Raw genomic sequence first — 24,062 nt, 5'->3', positions numbered from 1 at the left:
TTATTCCTCCCCGCAAAGTCAGAGAAGATGAGCGACGGCGGGTTTTACATTACTTTGCCCAGCAACGCCAGCGCTGCAGTTTTTCCCCAAAACACCAGCTCGAACTTTACAATACGGCTAATTAAGCCCTTGGATCTCCGGGGTGCCTGGGAGGTGGGGTTAGTGGAAATACAATACCCGCACAGCTGGAACACTATCCACGAAGACACCCCTTTTGAAGTCACCTTTGGAGATATGGCATGGAGTTTCATCCTACGACGAGGTTATTACGCGTCCATACCCGAATTACTGGATCATATGAACAGTATCATAGCTCGTCACCCCGGACCGCCTGAGATGGTCATGAACTATGACCCTGTGGGTAGAAAAATTAGACTTAAATCCGCCGCTTTTACTTATATGTTTTCTACCAGCGGGGAGCTAGCTAACATTCTGGGCTTGGGCCCCAAACACAGCGTCCAAAAATTCCCTTTCTCGGCAGACATTACAGGGGGTTTTAATTCCTTGTATCTGTACACGGATATCGTAGAACATCAGTTTGTGGGGGATTTTTCTGTTCCCCTGTTACGTTGTGTCCCCGTCCAAGGAAGGAACAACGAGTTTGTCACCATCACCTACGATAAACCTCATTACGTCCCTATCAGTAAACACCACATCGACACAATTACCATTGAAATAAAGACAGATCAGAACAAAAGCGTCTCATTTCGCTTTGGCAAGGTGATCATCAAGCTACACCTGCGCCCCCGGAGAGAGCAAGTTTTCTAAAAAAGCAAAACAGTATTATGGCGATCCTAAAAAATTACGGCGACCCCAACGTCTACAGAAACTATTACAAAGCCCAGGCGGGATACGCCCTTCCCGGATATCATGGGGCCCCCGTGATGTATGGGGCAGGCGTGGGTGGAATATTCCGTAGCCTCTTTCGAAAAGCCGTACCGCTTTTGAGGAGGGGGCTAGAGATTATTAAACCCCACGTAAAAACCGCCGCTCAAAACATAGCTAAAGACGTGGTAGGTCACGTCTCCCGCGCTGTTCTGGAGAAGGTGGGGAACACAGCTTCACAGGAAGGATCGGGGCTGATGTACATTAAAAGGAGGAAGAAGAGAAAGAGAAATGCGTCATACCCGCGACGCGCAGGTCCCCCGAAACCCTTTAAAAGAAGGCCTTTGACCCGCAGGGTCGGCCATAAGCGAAAGTCCAAGAGGAAGCCTGGGCGAAAGAGGAAACACTCGCCGGCTGATACAAGAGATATATTTTAATCAACATGGCTTTCGTTCACTGCGGGTCTGAAGAATGCACCAAATCCGAACTAGACTTGTTCCAAATAGCCCCTACGCAGACCAGCATTGAGAAAAGCATCTACATCGAGGTGCCACCTCTGTCGGCCGTTACGGAGTCTGCCCCCATTGACTTCTTTATAGCAGGGAATGGCGTAGATTATATGGATTTAAACAACACACTGCTGTACCTGTGTTGCAAGATTGTAAAAGGAGACGGAACTGAACTCAACGCGGGTGCCGAGGTGGGCCTGGTGAATTACCCAGTGGCCTCTATTTTTAGTCAGCTGGATGTCACGCTCAGAGACCGTCTTGTAAGCCAAAGCAACAACTGTTACCCTTACAGGGCCTTTATAGAATCGGTGCTCAATTACAGCAACGACACCCTCGCCACGCAATTTTCCGCTGGCCTCTTTTACAAAGACACTGCCGGACAACAGGAAGACACAGACTTGGATGGCGAGAATCTAGGGTTTGTGAGGCGTGCAAAGCTGACCGCTCAAAGCAGAACAGTAGAGCTTCTGGGTCATCTACACAGCGACCTGTTTTTTCAAGAAAAACTATTGTTGAACGGAGTGGATGTGAAAATTAAACTGACGCGCAGTAAAGATCCTTTCTGTTTAATGGGCAGCGGAACCGAAGGCTTTAAACTGCGCATTCTATCAGCATCCCTTTTTGTGAAGAAAGTACGTGTGGCCCCGAGCGTCCGTCTGGGGCATGCCGAGGCCCTGCTTACCGCTAATGCCAAATACCCCGTGGACCGTGTGGGAATGAAAGTGTTTAGCATCCCTGCGGGCAGCAGGGTCAGTAACCAGGAGAACCTGTTCTTGGGACAGTTGCCCAAAATGCTTGTCCTGGGGTTCGTGGATAACGATGCCTTTAGCGGAAGTTACGCTAAAAATCCCTTTCATTTTAAGCATTACGATATTAATTTTGTGGCCTTGTATGTGGATGGTGAGCAGATACCGACCAAGCCTCTGCAACCAGACTTCGAGGCAGGACGCTGCGTGAGAGAATACATGAATCTGGTACAGACGGCCGGTAAACACATGAAAGATCGTTCTCTGTTAATCGACCGTGAGGAGTTTGCACAGGGTTACACCATGTTTGCCTTTGACCTGTCCCCCGACCAGGAATGCGCCGATCACTATTCCCTGATTAAAACCGGGAACCTGAGAGCAGAAATTCGTTTTGGGAAGGCTTTAACCATTACCGTCAATATGATCGTGTATGGGGTTTTTGACAACGTCATAGAGATAAATCAGAGGAGAAATGTTCTGTTTGACTACATGTGAACATGGACACCGTGCAGCTCTCACGTGTCTTATCAACAGACCCTTACACGAAAAAGAATTTCTTAGACGTGTTTCCCTGCGATTGGCTCCCTGGCGGCAAGCTGTCTCAGAGACCCCTAGGTTTGGTGGTCAACACACATCCACACAGCCGACCGGGTGAACACTGGCTTGCCGTGTATCTGGTGGAGCGTAACCTTGGAGAGTTTTTTGACTCATACGGGCATCCCCCGAACAGTGTGTTCTTTCCTAAAAGCATTATGAAATTTTTAAACAAAAATGCCACAGACATTGTGTTTCACAACAGACAATTACAAGACCCCAGCTCCGTTGCCTGCGGCTATCACTGCGTGTTTTTCTTACACCATCGTAGCAAGGGTTTATCTTTTGACCGGATTTTAAAATTGTATTCTAATGACTTAGTGCAAAACGACCGGATGGTGATGAATTTTGTAAAAAATAAATTTAAATACTTGGCCATGCCTAGCCTTGCTCAAAGCATGTTTCAACAAGCCCAGACATGCGTATCTTGCAACGATTTTCATAGTCATGTTACCCAATAAAGCACCCCAGGTGGGGAGTTTAAAGACAATCGATGTTTGGCGTGGTTTTTTTTTAAAAAAAACAAAACACAATGACCCAATTCAGAAATGTTTTATTTAAAGCAAAACATTACCAGTTTTAAAAAAAAATGGAACGTGAAAAAGATCACAAACTGAGCCATTCGGCTCTTTTAGCCAATTTTCGTTTTTTAGATGGCAAAAAAGGGGTCACTGTTTCTTGGTCCACACCGGTGTCGGCGATTGAGGCCTTGAGGCGTTCCAAAAGATCTCTGTTGGTCGCGTTGCCCATGATGGAAGATGGCATGTTCAGTTCCGCCATGGCATTCATAAACACATCCCATCCTTTAGGTACATGTCTGCTAGGAACAGAGCGCGTCTGGGTGACGGCCCTGACTAAGTCGAGCATGTTAGAACCATTAACCACAGAGCCTTTGTACACAAAAGACCCTTTATCGGTCCATGAAGAAATGTTTTTATCTTGGCTCAGCTTATTTAGCAATACTGATGCATTTTTCTTATAACGCTTATTCACGTTATCCAACACCTCCTGAGCAACAGAGTCTGAGGTCTTTGGTGTTTCGGAGGGTTTGGCAGTCACACTCTGTTCCTGTTCTGGTAGAAACAGACTTAGTTTTCCTTTGTCCACATCGCTCTGCTTCACGTACGTTAGGTACCTTTGAAGCACGGTGCTGTAAAGTTTAGCCTTTTCATATTCACCTAAGTCAGTTCTTTGAAGAACAGATTTCATTTCAGCATCCAGTAAGCGAGTTGCAGTCGTTCTGATATTTTCCTCTGCCGGAGGGGGAGCACTTAATTGCTCCAACTGCCGGCTGGGCACCAGGTACATTTTTTCTGCATACTCCATTATCGATTAGTTAAAAGCCCCGTTATCAGAGGGATAGCAAAACTTAACAGGGGTCCTATAAACCCCCCAGACTGCTTCACCAGACGCTTCTTTCTTTTAAGTGAAACCCTTTTATTACACAAAGTTTTTATAAGCGTGTGTTTCTTTTTCAGCACACGCACTTGCTTCGGTGTTAAAGGTACGTTTCCTTTTAAGGTGTTGAGCGCTATTTCTGAGATGGCTGCTACTAGATCGTCAGAGGCCGAGCACAGTATAGCCCTCCTTTGCTGTGGGGACGATTTGCTAAGTAATTTTAAAAGGCCCAGGTTTCTTTTCACACAGCTAGACATGTTTTCAGTCAGCAACCCCGGCTGCTAAAAAGGGACCTGCCAATAATTCATCTCTTTTTATACAGGGCTGTTGTTCTTTTTAAAGTATAAACTGCCGGCCAGTCTGGAGGGAAAAGACCAGTTCTTAGCCTATAAGCTTCTGGTGTGGAAGCATTTAAATCCACCACCAGGTAGCCATAAGGCCTTTTGGTAGCATCCTCAAAAGCTTCTAGAAAGAACTGAGCTTTGCCGGGGTACATTTGCCGAGCGAGTGTAGCAATTTGTAATCTGTCCCTGGGGTTTTTGAACAGAACCATGTATTTTGTGTTTAGGTTAATAGTGCGACTCTTTTTTCCCTGGCAAAATACGTTCTGAACTATATACATAATGCTCAGGTTCCTGTGATGCACGTACTTGGTAAAGGCTTTCTCGATTTCATCGCTTTCACAAGCGGAGTTCATCAGATCGTCTATGATAATCATGTTCACTTTATTGGTAGGAAACAAACGGTCATCGTCAAAAGCATCAGGCAGACCCTCCACAAAATTGATAAAGGGGTATTTACAGAGCAGTTCTTTATACAAGGGTTGCCAACAACTGTAACACCACACAATATTCTCAGGCGTAACAGACAATGTTTGTTTGGCATTATCCAATACATTTTTTATAAAGTAACTTTTCCCGCAGTTGCTAGGCCCCGCGAGAATTGCAGAAAAGGGGTGTCTCCACCTCGTATCCATTTTTCAAAAACCGTAGGGCAGGGTTTTAAACCCTTCTCCTAGGACCCTCTTGTTGTAAACGACTTTCTGTGTTTTTTTAAGGGTTTTTGTCTCTATTTGCCACTGATTTTTGTTTCTTACAATAGAGGGTTGCTGCACCTCTATCTTTTTTGAGGGGTTCTCTCGCAGACCCGTGCAATAGTCCAGGACTAGATCTTTCAAACTGTCAAAGTTGATCTTTTCACAGTTTGCTACGTTCAGGGTAATACCTTTGACCTTCATACAAGCCTTTCCTCCCGACAGTTTGTACCCGTATGTTTTTGGGCCTGCCGACACAAACTCGGTGATGTGTTGATCTGGTGGGATCTCGCTCGTGAGGTCCCCTAAATAATCCCCCAGAGGGGGATTCCAGGCCCCCTCCCTTTTCACAAATATCACAGAGTCAGTGTCGTGGTACAGGCACCGCTCTTGCAATCCGTCTAGGAGGTTGTATAGTTCTAAGCGGGCATAAGCGGTGGTGAAACAGGCTATGAAAACATTGGTATTGCCAGAGACAGAATAACGGTCTTTTGCGTGCTTCCAAGATACGCACGCTGTTTCATCGTCGATAAACTCACAGGATGAAACCTCGTAGTTGGGGGAAAATAGGTACTGAAAGAGTTCGTCAGGGTCTCTCACGATGCTGGTATTGGGTAGGTTGGTTCTTTGGCCGAATTTACCCCACAGAGAATTTAAAAACAGTTTAGCAATTTGGCGTTTAGCGGGGTTTAGCCTGATCTCGTGTCGGCGTAAAAGCACGCCTTCTTTCTGGTAGAAATCGTTAACATACTTATTTTGTTTGTCTTCGTCTGTGCACCAGCTGGGATACCCTGAAGCCTCTTGTTTCTGGCGGAGGTGTAATTTTATGTACTCCGAAAAGAGTTTATCAGATTTTTCATTAAAATGCCAGATTTCATAGATTTTAGCCACCACGTACCCCTTCGCTATGGCTGCATTCAATTCCACAGTGCACCAAGTCCCCAGGATGGCCCTCTCCTCGTCAGTGTGGGTGCACGTCTCCCGCTGCACGGTTTCCGCGCAGGTTCGGCATAGCGGGAACATAAGCTTGCCGCCCACTCTGACAGGTAACAATGGGAAAAAGAGGCCTCGTGGGGGGTACACTTTAACTTTTGCAATTCCAAAATAATTTGCAAGGGGTCCAAATTTGTCATAAACTATATCGGGGTGCCCGATAGGGTAGTCTTTCGTTTTGTTTACAAAAGGGTACAAGCTGGTAAAATCATAATAGTGGATTTCTTCCCCGGGCTTAGGTTTATAATATAGACGGATGGCGTTCGTCCTCCCCCCAAAAAGAGCATCCCTAGGCATGAGAGGCTGGGGTAACTGGGCTCGGTTTAAAAAGCTCGCAAGCTCCCTGTCTGTTTCTTTCATCACCACCCACTCGTGCTCCCAAAGAGTCCTCACTACAAAACCAAGCCGTTTTAGATAGTCGGTCTTGAGCTGCGTCTTGTAATAAAGAAACCCAAAAGTTGTCCCCGTCATAGGATTTTGTGCTTTTTCACAATGACAGGCGACACAGCCGTGAAAAAAACACCCATTAAACTCAAAGGCTATGTGTACCCCGTCAATATTGGCATAACCGTCTAAAAAGTAGGGGCCTACCTGTAGTTCCCCACCCTGTAAAGCGTGCCGTATTTGTATATGTTCTTTTTGAGAGATATACAACAGCCACTGGATAGATGGGGTCGAATATCTCTTTTTCTGTCTGTGATAGTTGTCTGGAGGGAGAAGAGCTACCGTGTTAGGCTCCAAAAACATAAACCTGTACATAGCCATGCAGACGGATGCCAGCGTTATGTACCGGAACGGATCTATACACAGTTTTATCTCAGTGAATTTACCGGGTTCTCTCTCTACTAGATCGACCTTCTCCGTCATATTCATAATTTCTTTTCTGTATAGGATACAAGCCTGTCTCAAAATTTTTACATCCTGCTGGCAGTAATACGCAAGCTCTTTCTGCAGGTCAAAAGTCTCAGAGCTGTGGTCTTGATACCAGTCGAGAAACTCTGCTTTTTCCCTGGGCATCATGCTTTCTACACCGTAGTGCTCCACACCGGGCATAGGCCCCACATAATTTTGATTTTCTAAAGTGTTAAAAAAATGTGGAAAATACCCTTTGCAACCTTCAAACCCCATCGCCTGTGGGAGCTTGCTAAGCTTCATGGGCAAGAAGTTTGAAGAGTCTATAAAACGAATGCCAAGGGCCTTAACTTCCACACACATTAGTTTACTGCCCTGAGTGATCAGTTCTATGCACATCTTTTCCTTCAGTAACTGTCTAACGCAGAAATACGCATCATAACCTTTGGAATTGTGTGCTAGGAACGTGTAGTCCCGGAACTCTTTGCCAATAAAGGTCTTAACAAACATAGAAAGACATTCGTCACCCTTAAATTCCCAGGATTTTTCCGGCTTTAGGGACATTGCAAAAATATAATTGGGAGTGTGCAACCCAGTCTCCTGCATGCATTCAAAATCATAAAAAATATACTTTTCTGATGATTCGGGCTTTCTAAGGCTGTCCATAAAACAGAGGTGAATGTCTACATCTCCAACGATCAAACCCTGACACTGCTTACAGCGCCTCCCTTTACACCTGTGCTGCTTGTCCACGTACGCCTGACACTTACCGCACAAAGTTTTAGACAGGCATTCAACTTGGTTTTTTGACGCACAGTTGACATGTCTGTCTAAACACTCTTTGGACCGACAATACAGTTTACAGCTAGGACACCTCAGCTGCACACCCATGTTGTCAGAGCATGTTGCGCTCAAGCAGAGACGGCAACGATACCTGCAAGAATGGTCGTGACTGTACACCGTGTGGCAAAACTCACAGTAATTTTTTGCTCCGAACAACTTTTTCACATCCAGAACCCCATAGTAATGTTCATTGTGCAACAGGATGAAATAAGTCTTAGGGTACACGGGGCCCCCCGTTTTAAAAAAACCCCAGCCACCTTTCACCGCATACAGCACCACCTGTATGTTAACTCCTAAATGCTATTCAAACTTTGCTACATCAGTGAGCATAACCTTTTTTTGATCTGACCACCCCAGTTTCTCGTGCAACTTTCTCGCCTCTGCTAACAATTCTGCATCTGTAGGTTTATGACCGGCCATGACAGCCAAGAGCCCTCCCGCAAAACATAGATTGGTACCGGTGTAAGTCAGGTCTACTAAACATTGTCTCTTTTTATGAATAATCTGACTACTAAGGATAGAATTTAAAACTCTTCGAGCGCCCCCACCCCTATTTTTTACAACTGTCACAACAAGGCGCAACGTCCCATCGAAATGCAATTCTCTATTGCTCTGAAGCAGCTTTGAGGTCTGGTTCAAGAAATCCTCAGCGGACAGCTCATCCCTAGTTCTTCTGACTGAAAACAAAGGGTTAGTTAAACGACGGCTCTCTAAACGTAACTGTACGTAATCATCAGGGCCTACCCTACCATTAACATCATCAAGAACTAGCTGTATCCCTCTGTGTATGGCTTCAACAGCCTGTTGAGCTGAATTTATTTGCTCAAGATGGACAAAACGAAACTCCTCACAATACACCGACCCCCCAAATCTAGGTAATTCACGTTGCCAACTTCTCACTCTCTCCATATACACCTCTGCATTTTCAGGGTTACTTGGGGGTTCCTCTACGGAACCATCAGTGGCATCTTCTACATCCGATACTAATTGAGAGTCAGACTCTGAGACGCCTCCGTGAGGGGCATTGGGAGTCGATGGGCCTCCGTCTAGAGAGCACTCTGGGGAATTTTCTAAACCAGAGTCTGATTTCGCCTCCCCATTTTCAGACATGCCAGTTTGAGAGCCTCTGGTAGGGGGCATCTCTTTTTGTTTTTTTTCCCTCATTACCTCTTTAGCCCTTTTTAAAATTTTTACAGCGACCCTGGCCTGGAATTTTTTGGCAGCCATCTGTTTATCCCCCAAGCGCCGTCCGCCCTTTTGTTTACACACGAGCTGATGTGCACCCTTGAGGGTACCCCTTTCCACACCTAGTCATGCCTGATCAGAGCCACCCTTTCCAGCCCCCCTTTCTTTTAGGCCCCCTGAGGATTCAGCGTCCATCAGTTTTCTGAACAAAGCGTCGTATTTTTTCCAAATCTTTTTAGAATGCCGTAGTTTTAGACTCCCCGAAGATACAGCGTCCATCAGTTTTCTGAATGAAGCATCAAACTCTTCCCAAATACTAGAATATGGGGGATCTTTGTCAGTCCTTAGTTTTTTATTCACAACCCCTAGAGTGCCTGCTCTGGGTTTGTGAATGTGTGTGTTTCTGCACACATTCAGAGCCCCTAGAGTGCCTACTCCGGGTTTGTGAATGTGGACGTTTTCGCTCACAGTTTTCTCAGGGCTTGGTGCGGCGGTGGCCACTGAGGAACGGGAGTTGTGTTTGCATGGTTGCAATACCTTGGCATCGCAGATGTTTTCAATCCTTGGTTTTTTATTCACAATCCCTAGAGCGCCTGTTCCGGGTTTGTGAATGTGGGCGTTTTCGCTCACAGTTTTCTCAGGGCTTGGCGTGGCGGTGGCCGCTGAGGAACTGGAGTTGTCTTTGCATGGATGTTTTTTACCAGAGTGTTTTGTTTTGTCCTTGGGTTTGACGTAAATGAGGTTTGGACTGGGCTGATGCTTCATCTGCACTCTTGTGCTGTTTTGCGTTGATAAAGGTCTCAAAGCAGATTCCTGGTTCTTTGGTGGTTCTCGGGGAGGGGTCCTTGTAGCTCCCACTACAGCCTTGTCAGAAGGGCTGCATATGCCTGCTTGGGGCAGGAGGGGGGAAAAAAAGCATTTTACAAAAATGTAACTTTGCCAGCTTTCTCACCCACACCTATGTATGTACTTAAAATACAAAACCTCATAAATTAACCAGACTAATAAGCAAAATATATTTACCCGGCTTCATCCATCCATCTGTCACTGATACTTGTGAATTTTTCTTTTCAATTGTCTCTTTCCTTTTTCTTTTGAGCATTTTTACCCGCTCAAGTTTTGACCGTGCTGTAAAGCAAACAACATTCTAATAAAACACATGAAACTGTCTAGTAAACTTTAAAATAAAATAAAATAATATCCATTAGAGTGTTTTTTCTATTTAAAAAAGTCATAGCTTTAAAACAAAATAATCCATTTCAGGCTGTACAACAATCACAGGTTTTGAGTTTATTTCTACCACTTTGAAAACAACCCCCACAAATATTTTTTTTTTAAAATACATCTCATTTTGCAAAGTAAAAACCCTGCTAATTGGAAACACACCATCACCATCAGTTTGTAGACATATACTTTTTAAAAACCGCCTATGTTTTACACACACACACACACACACACAGAGTTTAAAACACTGTTTGCAACAAAATACTTTTCAATAAACCCACATGCTTTTAAAAAGATCCCTGGTTGTTCTGGCCCCCGCCCTGCCCCAGCCATGTGTGCTTGGGGTCTTTGGGGTAAGAAAAACAAGCCAAAATGTTAGTTAGTATTAGCTCCCAAATCCCTATTCAACCTATGTAATACCTGAAGTTATTAAGCACAACTACAGTTAAAAATGGTTTTTACCTTGGCCTGGTGATGAACTGCAACTTAAAGTTACTGGCTCCATGCTAAACAGATCACACTGCAATACAGATATGCACCATTATTTACTAAGATAGCATGGCCAAAAAATGGCATTATATAATATATATATATTTTCAGAGTTAAAAAAAAAAACCAGGGAACATACCTCCACTTGCAGCCCAGCAGCAATTCAAGAGAGTTTCTGTTGAAAGAGACAGTCTCCAAGCTACCTGAGGTTTTGTTGTTTTTTTTTTACACCATCCTAACTCTTTTGTTTCAAAATAGTTAGCAGGTTGATTGGATCACCCCTCCCTAGCATTCCCTTTTGTGATCGGGGGTGGGGAATAAGTTTTTCTGCACAATTGGGCTGCTTTTCTTTTTTAAGTTCAAATACTTTTTGTTCCCCCCACCCTGTAGGGCCTTCTTACAGTAACCATTTCAAGTGAGGGGCCCTTTGCAGCTATCAATGAATGTCTTGGGGCTTGTTTTTGTTTTTAAAAACATGTTCTTTCATGCTTAAAGTTTGGTGGAACGGGGGGTGATTTCTAGAAAAAGTGCCCCGTGGCCTTCAACCAACTCCTGGGCCATATTTAGACTGGCCTATAGCGTTCCACCAACTCCAGGGGTTATATTTAAACTGCCCAATAGCATCTGCAAACTCCTGAGGTTTTATTTCATTTCATATTAATCAGAACTCACCATCCTCACCCACCCACCTCCCTTACTATGGGTGCACCCCCATCAAAATTAACCCTATGGCAACAAGGGTGAGTAATCACAGTCACCCTGGCTATTCAGTGAGGGGGGGGGTGGTTAAACCCGTTCAGTTCAACAGAATAAGTCAACTCTATTGTACTCAACCACATGTCTGAACCATCCCCGTTTGTTTTATTGTAAACACATTTTTAGGGTATTTTTCCCCCTCCCACAACATACATTTCAGCTTTTTTTTTTTTTTTGCTGTAAATGGGTCTCTCTTACACAAAAGACACAAGAGCTAGGTTCTCACAAACAATTTTTTTTATTTAAAAGACATACAGCTCCTTCAAAACAAACCAAGATGCTCCATTAAAAAAAGAAAGAAAGAAAAAAAGACTTTAAGCTCCCTTAAGGGCCAGAGACCTTTTAACAGAAATACAAATAGTCACAAAGCCCTTTTCAATAGATTTTTTTTTAAAATTTACAGCTACCAAGTTTTATATCGCATGTTTGGCACCTCACCATTTTCTAACTTAATCCTTTTAGATTTCTTACAAATAGCCTTTTTCTTAAGCAGGGTTCTGTAACTTTTTGTGCGGACCAGACGGTCAATATAACGCTCTAAGCAGGCATCTTCCGGTTTGGTCATTTTCTTTAAAACATGGTCAGGGTCTCCACTGAATTGCACAGCATTTATCAAGGTCACCCCTTGTGCTAAATGTTCTTGGGTTAGGCATAGACATTGCATAGCATAACCTATGGCAATCACAGTGTTTAATAAGCTTTCCAAACACAGCTCAGCACACAGGCCCCGGAGCTTGCAGTTTATATCCACTGAAGTCCAAGTCACACAGTCATGGTGCCGCTGGCCTGGTGCATCTATGACACAGCCCTCACAATCTTCAAAAAGCTTTTCCCTAAGACAGTGATTAAGAACAGAATAAACAGCAACGCGTACAATAGTCTGCATGACTTTGTTACGCTCACGACGTGGCACTGGCTCAGTCAGTTCCATGCCAAGCCTCCTCCTAAACTCCTCATAGCCGTCATCCTCGGAGTCCTCTTCAACATTTTGTATTGGCGTTGAGCAAAAACAAGGTGGGCCCGGTTCATCTTCGCTGCTTGGTGCAACGCTGTCCAGAGTCTCCGGGTCCTCTAGAAAGGCATCATTGAGCTGTTAAGAGATTTTTTTCAAAAAAGAAACAGCGTATGCACCCCACTGCTCGGTTTTTGATTTACACAATCCCTGGTTCCTAGCCCCGTTACAACCCCATCCCGACCGTCACTTCTTAAGCATTCATTTACCTGAGCGTTCATCTTGTCCACTAGTGACTTCCCCGAGCTGCGATCACCTTCCTCCTCCCGGGGGGTGGCCAACAAGAGGCCATCACGCTCATCGTGGGGCCCCACAAGCGGCTGGGTTTCAGGGTCCGGGGTATCCATCAATGGCTGGGCCAAAGGGCTCCCCTGAATTGCCCCCTCCTCCTCCTCGGAACTGTCGCTGATGTAGCGCTTTCTCCGCGGTTTGTTGAAGGCCCTCGGGGCTAAAACAAAGTCCGAAGTTCTCACGGGGGTGGTGAAGGAGTCCATGTTTCCACGATTTCTAAAACACGCGCTCTTGGTAAAAGACAGCCTCTTCTGCCCGACGCTGGGCCTTATGGGGTGATGGTGCTGCGCTCTGATTGGCAGAGGGGTCATACGCCCCTCTTCTGGGTGGTTCACCCCATCCCAGAACCTGCCCTATTTTGGTCAAATCTGCTCTCGGGCCGGCCTGATTGGTAGAGGTTGGTGGGAGGAGTTGTTAGAGGGGTCACACGAATCATTTCCGGACGGGTCACCCCGCCCCCGGAACTCATCCTAATTGGTCAAATCTCCTCTTGGTCCTATCGGAACAAAACCCCTCCTGATTGGTAGCGGGGTGGGGGGAGGAGTTGTTAGAGGGGTCACAAGACCCACTTCCAGAGAGGACACCCCCACCCCGGAACTCGCCCTGATTGGTCAAAGCTCCTCTCTGGGAGGTCCTACGGGGCAAAACCCATCCTGATTGGTGGCGGGGGGGGGAGGAGTTGTTAGAGGGGTCACAAGACCCACTTCCGGAGAGGACACCCCCCTCCGGAACTCGCCCTGATTGGTCAAAGCTCCTCTTGGGGGGGAAGTCCTACGGGGCGAAACCCATCCTGATTGGTAGAGGGCAGTGGGAGGAGTTGTTAGAGGGTTCACATGACATACCTTGCTTCCGGTCACGTGGCAGCCTTGACCCTGGAAGTAATACCCCATGGGGCAGGACTTCCGGTGGGGGGGGGGCCGAGGTCAAGGGGTGGGGCTAAAGGGGTCAAGGGGTGGGGTGGGTGTCACATGACACACCTTGCTTCCGGTCATGTGGCAGCCTTGACCCCGGAAGTAATAACCCATGGGGCGGGACTTCCGGTGGGTGGGGCTAAGAGGTCAAGGGGCGGGGCTGAGGGGCCAAGGGGCGGGGTCAGGGTTTGATTGATGGTAGGGCCCTTATACTACTGCTGACTGGGTTCACAGTTTCACAGCAAACTTTTTACAGTTATAAAGCCAAACTTAAATATTACCTTATAGCTTATGATAAAGATATTATAAAGAAGATTAATGCCTGCAGCAACTTACAAGCATTTCAAAAAGTCTAAACACTAAACACATTGTTACCAGTCCAATACTCATCTAACCATACTAACACACAGGTGAAACAGACTAGTTTCCTGCAGTGATTTAGTCAGTGCTCGGCTGAGGCCTACAGCCGTGGCAAGAGCAGGCACCAGGTCCGCCAGCGTCACGGTGGCACTCTGCCAGCTGAGTTGGTACTGAACCAGCTTAGTATTAGTACTGTGCTGTGGAGGTTCTGCCTTGCAGGTGAGACATAAACGAGAAGTCTGGACCTTTTACAAACATTAAAGAGCCCGTGCAATTATTGCCATGTGAACCCTTGTGTGCTGGCTAAGTTTTCAGTTTGGGTAATTACGAGGGGATATCAGCTAGGGGGAATGTCATGTCAGTGGGAGGTATGTCAGGTTGTGTCTGCTCCACTATGTCTCAGTTTGTCTTTGGCCAAGTATGGCAGAAGAGTTTTGATTAACACTGTCAGAAACCTTCTGGGATTTTTCTTCTTTTGCCTTGTCTTAAAGGATGTTTGGAGATGTACGAGATCATCTCATTCTCTGCTTCTTCATTTCACTTAAGCCTTATGTTCCTTCAGTTTTTAGGTGAAGCTTTATCTTGTAGGATCTGATTTTAGTACTTAAGCCCACTTGGGTCTATGTTTATGCTTGGCACAAAGGCTTTTTTAGCCAAGAGAGGGCAAAGCAGGTGCAAAACGCTGCCGTTCTGTTTTGGTAGAGTTCTTGACAAGAGCTGGGAGGGGAATGGTTTTCCTATCCTGTGAACATTTTCAGGATAATGAAAAATGTCCCTTCATGAATCAGAACAAAAAGTGGAAATCTCAAAATTTCATTAACTGAAAATCCCTTCCCCCCCCGCAAATATTTTTGGTCATGTGAAACATTTTTTCATAATTTCAAAACATTTTAATTTTGACAGTTAAAAATTTTTTTTTTACTACGATCAGTGTGCATTTTGAAATAAAGAGTCACTTTGAACCAGAACATTGGAATTCTTTACAATGTTGAAACAAAACATTCTGACAGTTTCAGAACTTTACTTCTCAAAATTTTTGAGTTGAAAAATGTATCGAAACAGACCCCTTTTCTGCAACAAGTTTTGGTTCTGATGAATTGGCTTTTTCCGACAAAAAATGTTGTGTTGAAAAATTCCCAACCAGTTCTCTTCTCCACTCATTTTGCACTCACGTAAATAACCACCCTAAGGTGCAATGCAACAGAGAGCCAGGCCCAGAGAATGTCCCACAACTGGCACTAAGTCCAGTGCTTCATCTGGATAAATAGGTTGTGAACCAATCCAATGGGAATATTTGACTTGGCTATTTGTTCATTACCTCTGCTTTAGAGGGGTTGTCCTGATAGGACAATGGAGAGAAAAGATATAACAGAGAAAAGATATAACACTCTTTTGTGTTTTTCGTTGGGGATTGTTATTTTTCTGTTTGTATGATGGAGAAGATGGTGTTAATGGCCAAACACAATTATAAGTAAGTCATTTCCCTAGTCTGATGATAGAGGGAAAATATGAATATCTTAATTGCAATGTAAAATAAGGAAAAGACAGCAGACTACAGAGAAAGATGATGAATTCAATAAGTATTTTAACAATTTATACTATGGATTTAATTATGGGATTTGGGGGCTTAGACAAGATTTATGTGATCCCAAAAGAGTAAATCAGTCAGTCTTTCTGTTGCATTACTAACATACTACTTCTTGATTTTAACCACTGATCATTACAAGGTTCTTCTCATAGTATTATTGTTATATTATGGCAGCATCCAAAAATCCTAGTCTGGTTTGGGTCCTTATTGTGCTACCATGCAAATGTAAAATAAAAGTCAACTCCTACAATATTATTATTATTAATAATAATAATTTGTTTCAAATTAGTATCATATACATCTGTAAGGCACCCATTATGTTACCTGAATGCATTTCATGAAGCTTAGATCATGAACAAACATTTCCTCCAAAATATGATATATATAAACTCAGCCCTCATAGAACAACACATAGTTGCTGAAGACATGAATTGCTGACATGTGTGTGTGTTTGACAGATAGTACTGAAACTTCTAATTCATGTGCTTTTGAGATCAATATGTGCAGCTACACTGGGGATCACAAATTGTCTCCCATTTGTATTGGCTAATCACCAGTGGGTTTCTGCTCTCTTCTTTTCATTCTCAGGTAGTAGACTCAGTTGGCTTCTGGATAAGTGACTTTGCAGAGTGGCAGCTTGTAGATTGCAGAGTTATTTGTAGTTAGTAGCAAAAAGAGAAGTGCTGAGAAGCAGAAAGGCCAGGTGCAGGCTGGTAATCCAATCTGGGTGGGGGAAAAAGAATGTGTTGACAGAATTTTATATCACATTTTTATTATTCCCTTTGCTTAACTCGCCAGCTTTAAGTCAGAAGCCTGAGAAGAATGTACTTTCTCAAAGAACAGTTTTGACGATTATGATGCACTTTCCTCATCTCTCCTCCCCGATATTCCCCCCAAACACACTCATATCCCTACCCCTTGCTGGCAACACAGATAGCAATGCAAAGCCGGCAAGGTTACAAGGGAAAAAAGGGAGCAACTTCCATTGGGACCCTAAAAGTCTAAAATTAAATTGGTGCAAAAATGTATCTGACCAAGATTACTCTTGGGTTCTTAAAAAGAAAAGGAGTACTTGTGGCACCTTAGAGACTAACCAATTTATTTGAGCATAAGCTTTCGTGAGCTACAGCTCACTTCATCGGATGCATGAAGCTGTAGCTCACGAAAGCTTATGCTCAAATAAATTGGTTAGTCTCTAAGGTGCCACAAATACTCCTTTTCTTTTTGCGAATACAGACTAACACGGCTGTTACTCTGAAATCTTGGGTTCTTGTGACTCTCCAACTGCATTCTTCTAAAAATGAGGACACCAGGTCCTACCATCCTTTTCCTGATGCATCCTTAATTCAGGTGTATGTAACAGAGGCATCCTATTTATACAGGCTTTCTTCTCTAAACCACTCTAGATACAGTGTGTTAACAAAGAAATCAGATGGGTACATTTTAATATGTGTATATGAAATTGCTGTCTTTAAACATTCATATATTTAAAGCTACCAAACCTATTGTCTTCAAACTTGGCTTTAGTTTTGATCCCCCAAGTGAGATCTAAAAAACAAGCATAGTTTGATGGTTCTAGTTTCAACTATTTTTGAGTTATATGGGCATACATTTTATATTTTTACCATCTGAGAAAAGATATTCTTTCTCCACATTAACAATCCCCAAAAATGGCTGCAACAAACTTTAAACAAAAAATGATTGGATTGAGACAAAGCAAGGAAAAATGGGGAACAAATAAAGAAAATACCAGCCAAAAGGAGTTTGTCTGGGAAAGTTATGGGCAACTGAAAAGGGAAGGGTAGAAAAAGTTGTATCTCATTCCAGAAATGGTTGTTGGAATTCAACTATATACACAAGTACACACAGAGGATAGCGTGGTTTGAAGTTCTCTGAACTCTTACTCTCAGCAGTAGCATCTATAATCTCACAATATACCAGACAGAATCTCTACAATAAACCCCACTGGACTGCAGAATTCTTACTCCATTGCTGTCAAAACTGTCATTGCTGTAATACAAAATTTTCTGTGTTCTGATATTATGACAAAGCCAAAATACATATAAACTTACCACAGACAGGATATTAGCAAGGGCTGCTCCAGCATAGGCACAAAATAATGCTGTGAAAAGGACAAAGGCACTATGAAGACTATACAAGAGCAGTGGATGCGCACGCTTTTGCCAGCACGGCTACAACTGACACTAAATCTGCAGAATTCCCACTGCTATTTTGCATGCTTTGGATTTCTGCTTTCCACATCCTGTAGGATACATACCACAGGCAAGTGCCAGGAAGTGTGTCTGCCAGGTAAGAGCATAGAACATGCCTCCGATTGCAATGCAAGCAAGCACACAGTTGTAACTCCCCAAGCCAAAGCAGACCTTGTCAAATGGTGTTGCAATGGTCAGCGCTGTAAGGCAAAAGACACAGTTTATGATATCTAGCTATAGCCAAGTTTTAGATATCAGATATTATTCTTCACAAATTCCTTGGCATCAACACAGAATTATTTTCCCATTACATCTGCACTCAAAGATAACTGTGTTCTCAGTCACACCATTGCTAATATGGAGGAAATAGGCTGAAGTCAATGGCTATACTTAGTCCATATTTATGATGATGTAATAAAGCCCAGAATTTGGACCAGTCCTAAAGTTCTCACTCAGGCAAAACTCTTTCTAAGCTCAATGGGTGTTCTGGCTCAAGAAAATTAACCAGTCCTGGCACAATAGTAGCCCAGGCAGCAGCAGGGAAGTAAGCAGGACCTCCTAGCTGATCTCCCATGGTCCCAAGCTGCCAGGGATGCTGGGACCCAGTCAGTCTCCACCTATGTGGGCTTTCACCAGCAGGACAGTAACTCAGGGTCTTTTCCTGGGCTGGCCTTACAAGAGCTCATTGGAGATTTCTCACTGGACTCAGCATCACCAGCAAACAGGGAAGCACTACCTCCGGAGACCAGGCCACCCTGAGACATTACCAGCTCTGATAACTTGAATTTGGATGCTCATATCACCACTTGTTTGGACTAATCCATTTCCCACTGTGACTCCTCCATTCGCTTTCTTGTTTATGATTCCCCTTCTCCCACCCCTTCCTCTCCTCACCTTCCCCTGTAGGAAAACTTGCTGAATCATTTGGATTAAATACTAGACCTGTGCAAAACGTAGCAACCATCCCAAACCAGATGAAATATAGAAAGAAAATGGCCTGAGTCTTCTGCAAAACACTTATGGGTCCAAAGCACAACACAACACTTACTGCCATCTCTGGATGGGTACAAATTTTCCAAGATGGGCATAGTGGATGAGTCTTGGTTTCATAACATAACTAGTGATGACTAGTCATAGAGCTACAGCAGGTCTCCTTGGTAGAACACAAAAACTTGCAATGAACAGAGCTTTTTCAGAACTCTACTCTTTTCTTCCGAGTTTTGCCTTCACCATATTGGGTTTGAATAAAACCCAAAATTGAGATCCAAGCTCAAGGATTTGACTGCAAATCAAAACCATGTCCAGACCCATGCAAGCAGAAGCCACAAAGTGTTGGACAGAACTATGTAATAACTGCAGTCAAGGTACTGGTAAATGTTATAAATTACAAAAATAACCTTGAAAAAAGAAAAGGAGGACTTGTGGCACCTTAGAGACTAACCAATTTATTTGAGCATAAGCTTTCGTTATGCTCAAATAAATTGGTTAGTCTCTAAGGTGCCACAAGTACTCCTTTTCTTTTTGCAAATACAGACTAACACGGCTGTTACTCTGAAAAAAATAACCTTGGTAAGTCATGGTCATTGGTTAGTACCTGCCAGCATCCCCACTGCTGATCCGATTGCAGCATGCAAGCAAATGAGTGGAGAGGAGATGAGTAAAGCAACCAGGAAGATGCCACCAGTCCAGGGATTATCACAGCCGTACACCTGACCAATGCCAACTGGAATGGATTGTAGCAGCTGCGACATTGGTTTGAAAAGGACACATTATTATAATCAAGGCAAAATGGCAATTATTTCAGTGTCTGTTTGTTAGAAAGCACGGGGTCAAAGTGTCAAACTGTGGCATTATAACACAAACAGGAGACACTTCACCCTAGAAAAGAGGATAAGGTGTTTCAGGCAGTACTAAGTAGCAGCTGCCCTTAGTAATTTTAAAAATAAAATAAAATGAAAACAGACTTTTTCAACTATTATATGATATCCTATTATGACATTTCATTAGTAGTAGTGCATGCTACATGTTGTGAAGTAATGTACAAATAATAGAAAAATAGAAAAATTAAATAAAATCTGAAATGAAATTTTGGAACAATCCCCCAAACAAGAATGTTCAGAAATGAATTTCTTCATTTTTAAATAGCTTTTTTCCCTCTGGGAATGTTCATCAAAAATCAAAAACATTTTTCTAAGTGTTTTTATTTAGATGAAAATGGCAGTTTTTGTTGAAAAGATATGCTGACAAACATTTTCCAACCAGCTGTAGTGGACATATTCTCCAAACCAGTGATAACGTACCCCATGGTCTAGTCATCAGGAACTGTGACACAGTTCCCTGGGATGATTCTTTCTGCAAGCTAGTCCCACTCCTTGTGCATGGAAAAAGACCAGTTCTTGAGGAGTATCCCTATAAACATGCAGGCCACACCAACTGACCAGTCATCCTTGCCTCAGAATGCCTCCCTATAGCTCATAACCATGGATAGCCTACAGCCTGGAATCTCTTTCATTTTAAGGAACAACCAGAATTGTCACAGATAATTTTCAATGCATGCTCCTGTGATGGAATGTACCCCTGTATTCACATCCTATACAGCTTTGTAATAATATCTGTACAAAATATGCCTTGTGAGGTATCATTTGAAAATGAATAACTTGCTGGTCAATAATATCATGGTGAAATGTGTGTAGCAACATTATATGTAAAGTTATTAACATTAGCTTAACTCATGACTGAAATGGGTTTGAACAGGTTTACCAGACAAGCTGGGGAGTGGATAAACCTGTTTTTCAAAGACAAAGGGCAAGTTGATTCCATTACTCAGGTGTCTTCAAGGTTGATAGGCAATCCCATGTTAAGTGACCATTCTTTGGCAAGGAAAGGGGGGCAAGAACAAAGAGATTTGCATCTTAGCAAACAACAGCATGGAATCCCTTTCACCTCCATACTCTTTGACTCCAACCTCAGAGTGGGAATGAGCTTTACCTAGAGGGAAGCCCCAGGAAAATGCATCTCAAAGGGTGACTGACCAATAAAAGTGATGGGAAAAACCATCTCCAGTTATCTCTCCCTATACATCTCTCTCCTTTTGACCTAAGAAGAGAAAAGACACCGATGCTGGACTTTGGGAGCAGATGCTAGCCAATATTACTGGAAACATGTGGTATGAGATCTCACCTTGAACCAAGTCTTGTTTGTCAAGTTCAGTGCTAGGAAGTGTTTTATCTTTATTTCTCATCACCATTTCTGACTTTAGTGCCTTATATTTGTCCTTATGTAAAACCTATCTCCTTGTAGTTAAATAAATGCATTTTATTCTTCAATTAAAACCAATCCAGTGTTGTGAATTGTTTGGGTAACTTCATTTATGGTAGCGGACTGTTGTATATTGATCCCCTTAGAGGGGGCTACAGAGGTAATATGTCTGGACTGTCCAGGAGACAGCTAGACAGTATAGAACACATGTTTTGGGGGGAAATCCAGGACTGTGAGTGTGCTGGGGGTCATCCGGCAAGTGGTAACCAAGGATGGTGAAAGCCAGTGTGTGACTGATGTGTGGCTGGCAGGCTGAAGCAATACACAGACACTCAGGGTGTGACCTGCATGCTGGCAGGCTGTTTGGGAGGGGCTCAGCTGGGAGCGAGAGCAGCAAAGCATGGTGAGGCACCTGAGTTTGCAGGGCAGGGGTGACACAGCCTCTCACTGATCTGGATTGCACCCCAGAATATCATAGCTCCTTCTACAGAATGTGGGTTTCCTCCCAGGTACGTATGTTCGGTGTCCTTCTAGAATCTGGAGCATGGTGCTAGATACTGTAATAATTCCTCAGACTTTTAATTAAATAAAACCGGCAAATTTGAAAAAAAAAAATGGAAAAAATACCCAGAGTTTCATCACGCATCTACTGAGTCAGCATAGCTTTACTAACTCCCCCTAATATCTTCTGGAATCCTGGATCACAAATACACCCTGCACAGAGAAAGCCAGGGAGCATTCTTACCTGTGACTCCGAACACTAAAAGCAGACACATGCAAGAAGTGAAGGATACATGCCTGCCAATGGGAGGGGAGGGCAAAGGGCAGCTACTGCCAAGGGGCCTGGGTGATTTAAAAGGGCTCAAGGAGCCCCGGCCGCTGCTACCATGGCAGCGGGGCAGCCGGGTGTCCCCATTCCCTTTAAAATCACCTGGGTGGGCCGCAGGACTCCTAGGCGCTCGTGTGGTGGTGACTGCTCCGTGCCCCGTGCTTTGGGGTGTCCTGCGGGCCGGCGCGATTGGCCAACACGGTTGGTCCCAGAAGTGACGGGTCAGTCCCGGAAGTGACAGATTTGTCATTTCCGCCCCAGGCCCCGCACCCCGCTAGGGATGGCCCTGGGGCCTGGAATTGCTGTTTGTGGGCCTGGAGGGATAGATGTAAAATCCTTTTCATTTAATAAGCAGAAGGCCCATGAACTTCTGAGTCTAAACCATGAAGAATGGCAAATAATGAGAGTGTTGATTCACCTTAATATAAATCAACTCAAAATTCAATCTGGTTTACTCCCCTTCAATTTGAGTCTGTAACCCCCTAGAATTCCTGCCTAGAACATTATGGCATTTACACTAAGGCCCCTTTATGCCACTTTGACAGTGGAAATTTAGTTTACTCCCAACTTTTCCATCCCTTTACATGGCCAGAGTGGTATAAAGGTGCCTGAGTGTTAATGCGTTTCAGGTTCTTTGTTTGTGATCATGTTTTTTCTTTCTTTTCTTTGGTTGTTCAATGACTTTTAGTTCAGAAGGGAAAATCATCAGCATCTAGTCTGACCTCCTGCACAATACAGGCCACATAACCTCGCCCACCCAGTCCTGTAACAGGCCCCTAAGCTCTGGCTGAGTTAGTGAAGTCCTCAAATCATGGTTTAAAGACTTCAAGTTACAAAGTATCCACCATTTGCTCTAGTTTAAACCTGCAAGTGACCCATGCCCCAGACTGCAGAGGAAGGGAAAAAACCTCTCAGAGTCTCTGCCAAACTGACTCAGGGAAAAATTCCTTCCCGACCCCAAATATAGGGTCAGCTTCTGGTGAAAGGTGTCCGACTGACAGTGTCTATTCAACCACAGGACAAGCACAGTTGAAGTGCAAGTTTTCCCCAAGCTGTCCCCGCAACTTGCCTTAGGTCTGGTCATGTGAGGCCCACCTCTAAGTAGAGGGAGTAGTTCAAAGTCCGTGGTCAGTCTGAATTCTTAGTCTTTCCCCTGAAACCACCAAAATTGGGGATCATGCCATTTTGGTGGAGTTTTTTGTGAAGTGGCTACTCCTCTTTTAAGAAGTGGGCAGAGATGACCGATTCATTTCATATGAGATGTTGGATGCTCAGGAGGTTCAGATGTTGTTAACCTGGGCTGTATTTGAGCCTGTTACCTAGAGGCAAGAGCCCTCCTATTTATCTTTTGCAAGGGTGTGGAATATTTCTCCTTTCTTTAGTGGACCTTACCAGTGGCGCTTTGATTTCAGACCAGGTGATATTGGGCACTGATGTTACAGGCTGAATGAGCGTTGCAGGGAAGAAGAGGTTGTAGTGCCCAGTGGCGGCGAAGTAAAGAGACACAGCAATATTGAAAGGCAGGGTGAGAACAGGAAGGTCCCATTTCCTGAAGACTGAACCTAAAGCACTGGAAAGAACGGGGCTGAAAAGAGAAGAATAAAAAGAAACAGTTACAGCTTGTTTATCTCAGCTGGAATGGTGAAAAATATCCCCACCATTTCAGTCCGAAGTCCCAGTGAAACTCAGAAAACTCTAATCTCCTTAGGAGACTCCAATCAGTGAATCTCTCACATCAGTTTGACCTACATGAGATAAGCACTCACAGAATGCTACCTAGCACCATCTTAAAGCATGAGCCCCAAATGAGCACCTGTAACCAATGAGAATTGATGTTGCTCAGCACCACTTCAATCAGGCCGCATTAATTTGTAAAGTATTATTTGAAGTCCAAGTTTCCTTTTTATAAAAAAGATAAATAAATTAGGTTTATTCCTGGCATGTAAAGCAGTGGTGAATGAGCCACAAAATATTAGGAGATCCATCATTAAGAAACACCCAAAAGACTGGATGCTTAATATAACCTTGTCCAAACCTCTTGGCTCAGGAAATTGGGCAACAGATCTCACAAGAACAGGATTTCTTGGGAGATTTCCAGACCTCCTGGTTTCCAGTCTAGATGAATATATCATACAAACAGTCTTTCTGGTGGC

At 43.9% G+C, this 24,062-nt stretch overlaps 1 protein-coding gene across 1 annotated transcript in view; it reads right to left on the bottom strand.

The window, feature by feature from the left end:
* LOC141987193 (urea transporter 2-like) overlaps positions 1–24,062 on the bottom strand; it is a 243,472-nt gene that overhangs the window by 5,855 nt on the left and 213,555 nt on the right. Inside the window, exons 6-10 of the mRNA XM_074952308.1 lie at positions 23,302–23,494; positions 19,417–19,564; positions 17,888–18,022; positions 17,682–17,731; positions 16,164–16,332 (exon numbers count right to left, since the gene is read on the bottom strand). Coding sequence (XP_074808409.1) covers positions 16,207–16,332; positions 17,682–17,731; positions 17,888–18,022; positions 19,417–19,564; positions 23,302–23,494 — 652 coding nt within the window. The 3' untranslated portion in view covers positions 16,164–16,206. The remainder of the gene's footprint in view (positions 1–16,163; positions 16,333–17,681; positions 17,732–17,887; positions 18,023–19,416; positions 19,565–23,301; positions 23,495–24,062) is intronic.

Source organism: Natator depressus, chromosome 5, assembly GCF_965152275.1.
Source record: "Natator depressus isolate rNatDep1 chromosome 5, rNatDep2.hap1, whole genome shotgun sequence".
NCBI classification, from domain to species: domain Eukaryota; kingdom Metazoa; phylum Chordata; order Testudines; family Cheloniidae; genus Natator; species Natator depressus.
Note: the sequence above shows the minus strand (reverse complement) of the source record. Positions and strands in the feature narration are given on the sequence as shown.